Source organism: Trachymyrmex cornetzi, unplaced genomic scaffold, assembly GCF_001594075.2.
Source record: "Trachymyrmex cornetzi isolate Tcor2-1 unplaced genomic scaffold, Tcor1.1 scaffold277, whole genome shotgun sequence".
NCBI classification, from domain to species: Eukaryota; Metazoa; Arthropoda; class Insecta; order Hymenoptera; family Formicidae; genus Trachymyrmex; species Trachymyrmex cornetzi.
In genome coordinates, this window is record NW_017297449.1 from 3,604 (window position 1) to 7,310 (window position 3,707).

General features: G+C 36.4%; 1 protein-coding gene across 1 annotated transcript in view; it reads right to left on the reverse strand.

Annotated features, from left to right (window-relative positions):
* Positions 1 to 1,008, reverse strand: part of LOC108762129 (putative nuclease HARBI1) — a 3,123-nt gene extending 2,115 nt beyond the window's left edge. Inside the window, exons 1-2 of the mRNA XM_018508957.1 lie at positions 875 to 1,008; positions 496 to 589 (exon numbers count right to left, since the gene is read on the reverse strand). Coding sequence (XP_018364459.1) covers positions 496 to 589; positions 875 to 1,008 — 228 coding nt within the window. The remainder of the gene's footprint in view (positions 1 to 495; positions 590 to 874) is intronic.
* Positions 1,009 to 3,707: the final 2,699 nt, after the last annotated feature.

A 3,707-nucleotide genomic window follows, 5' to 3' on the forward strand; every position in this document is an offset into this window, starting at 1 on the left:
AATTATTGGGAAAGCCTTTTCTAAAAATAGAAGTGATTACACATATTTCTATGAGTCATACTGCCACTAGGCGTACACGTGTGATAATTAACACATTTATTGTTTACAGTTATTTGGTGATATTAATTATTCCTTCGTTAAGAATCGATCTTCGATCGGTCACGCTATTGACTCTCTAATAGACTCTCTGATACCTTAAGGATTGCATGCATGGAACTGCGAGTGATTCGCAATTGAAAAATAAGTTCTCTCCACGAAAGAAAAGAATCGTGGAGTCGTCAGGACGTAACACTATAATAAATAATGAAAGCTGGTTTTACATTAGACACAAGCTAATTGCAAACTTGCTACAACAGCAATCTGAAGCGTTCATTTCAAAATGCTTCAAATTGGCTGTTGCAATAATTTTGTGATCAACCTGCATCCAATGTAAAACCAACATAAGGAAATCTAAAATTTTAATTCATAATAGTATTTCTTTATATGCAATTTTACCTTCAGTTCTAATGGAATTGCTGTTAATCGTACTGCTACTTGCATATGAGGCTGTATAGAATCGCGTAATGCTAATGTAGCATCTTTTGTTAACCTGTGTATTTAATATCTTGTTTAAATTGTTCCATAAACATTTAAATAATATACAAACCATCAATATATTCTGTTTTCCTTTACTTATTTATATTGAATAATATTATAAAAGAGCCGGGGCATAAACCTTTGCATAATGCATAATTTATAAACAGAGATTCATCCAATTACAGTCTTTTTTTTCTATGAAAAGGACTGATTAATTATCTTATGAATTATGCATGCTTTATGCATTATGCAATGGTCTACGTTCCGGCTTTATTTATTAAAGTATAATTTTACTTACTGATATAAATAAATAAATTGCGATTCTAAAATTTCAAATGGATTACTTGCATCATGTAATTGTCTTCTTCGAATTTTCAGCATATTTCTTTCTTCTTCTTCTGCAAGTTGCAGCAACCACCAAGCTGCAGCCATGTTATGCCAATACGAGGTGTGATCAAAAAGAAACGAGAATTTTTGAATTGCGCGCATTGTAGTGTATCAATTTGGTTAAATGTTTTTTTTTTCAAGTTGTTAGTACTGTCAGAAACCAATCAAAGTCTTTAATTTCCTTCTTTTCCATGAAATAAAGGACACTGATTGGTTGATTTTCTTATGATTCATGTTTTATGCGTTATGCGAGAGCCTGTGCTTCCCGTCTAAAGCGGGGAGCACAGACTCTTGCATTACGCATAACACGTAATGCATAAGAATATGTACCAATCAAAGTTCTCCATTTCTTTCCCTTCCATGTAATAGAGAACTCTGGTTGGTTCAATTTCTTATGCATTACGTATTATGCGTTATGCAAGAGTCTGTGCTCCCCGCTTAAGAGTGGAACAAATCAAATCCAAGCCGAAATAATATGATGCATCATTATTCTTGTTCATCGAATGTTAAAGATAAATGATGCACTATGCACATCATATGAAATTCATTTCCAGTCATTTAATATGTATACAAATAAGTAATATTATTTAAATTCTAATAATTATGCATGTAAACATAATGTATTGTACAAAATAAATATACTATGTATTTACATATATTTTTATTTTTCTTGAGATTTAATTGTTAGACTGCATCGAATAAATGCACTCTACAATATAAGTCTCAAGAAGAAAATATATGTAAATAAAGACTTGTTTAATTTTTACAATATATTAGGTTTAGAAACACAATTACCGGAAATTAGATAATATTGTATTTGGGTAATTATGAAGGAGACGGTCGACCTCATCGATTTTAATATTAGGCTCGATTTTAATATTCGACGCGTTTTTGCACGAAATCAACGAATCTGGCAGAAAAAAGGGTCGCTCTGCCTCGCGAGCAGAGATATTAAGCGTTAAAATTGACGACTATTGAGGTTAGGAAATCTGTCATAGCGCTACATGTAGTTGGTAAAATTTGATATGGTTTTTATTATTTTTCAATTTCAAATGCTTGCTCACTTATTAAAATAATTCATATAATACACACATATATGTATATAAGACGATATAGGTATTCTTCTTCTTCTTATTTGTCCTTGTTTGGTTTTCCAACTCAACGATGTAGGTATTACTGGATCACTGCATCATAATTCCCCATATTTCCACCTTTCCGCTCACCAATTTCATGGCTAAAAAGTTCACGCGAAAACTTTCACGTTTCCGTAGTTTGAAAGTTACATGATCGCTCAGTTCACGTGAAAGTTTTCACTTTTCACGATTCCGCCCTAGAGAAAAGTTACATGATCGCTACCCAGAAGCCAAACTAGCAACACAGCCAATAGCACAGCCAGCACTGTTGCCAACACGGCAGCAAGCACGCAAATCCAGCTAGCAATCCAGCAGGAAAAAAAGCATCGTGTGCCGCTAGCTTTATGCTGGATTCACACTGCATCCGATTTGCGTCGTACGACGCTCAGCAACCAATCAGAAAACAAGATTCCGATGATACGAAGCAAAATCCATCGGAATCCTGTTTTCCGATTGGTTGCAGAGCGTCGCACGACGCAATTCGGATGCAGTGTGAATCCATTGGTTTGTTTTCTGTTCCTGCATTGGTTGCACTAGTTTAAAAAGTGTACACTAAAGCGTTTTCTGTACCCAAAATGGCGTGTACACAAAGCGACGGTGTTTTTTGTTCCAGTGCAACAGAACTCAGTGCACGAGTTCACCAAACTGGCTGCACTAGGTCTTGAGTCAGTGACCACTGCTACACGGTACGCTTAATCGGGTTTAATAACATCCGTAGTTATGAAATTGGCCAATCATAGCTTTTCGTCGAGAGAATGGAATGATTGTGATTGGCCAGTTTCATAACTACGGATGTTATTAAACTCGATTAAGGGTGCCGTGTAAAGGTAGTAGTTACTACGTTGGGAGGATCCCGTTTGCCTACAGTTCTGATTGTACACACCACTCATATCAACTGGTGCCTAGTAATTTTTTACTGTTTTGCCAATGAGTTATTTTATTTTTAAATTGGCCAATCAGCGATACATGTGTGCAATATGCGATGTGTGCAATCGGAGCCCTCCCTACTACGTTTACACGGCACGCTTTAAACGGGGAGCACAGACTCTTGCATAACGCATGAGACATAAGAAATTGAACCAACCAGAGTTCTCTATTAGATGGAAGGGAAAGAAACGGAGAACTTCGATTAGTACATATTCTTATGCATTACGTGTTATGCGTTATGCAAGAGTCTGTGTTCGCCGCTTTACGCTGAAGTTATAACATCGATGTTATGAAACTGGCCAATCATAGCTGTTCCTCTGAACAATAGAATGACTGTAATTGGTCAGTTTCGTAACATCGATGTTATAACTTCGGCGCAAAGCGTGCGGTGTAAACGTAGTAAGTGTAAGCAGTGCAAGCACCGTTGTGCACTAGTTCAGCTACAGAAAACAAATCTCGCGTAAATGACGCATAGCAAATGGTGGCAAGTTCAAAAGTCCACAACTAATAGCGTTTTCGATTGGGCAAAAGTTAGTGCGCATCAGTGCGCACTCAGTTCACACCAACACTGGACGAGTTCCATGGATTGCACTGAATAGTGCAAGTTCAAAAGAATACGCCAAGATTTTCAGTGCTAAAGCTGAAACTCATTTTTGTTCACTTTGAAGCAATGTTCAACAAAAT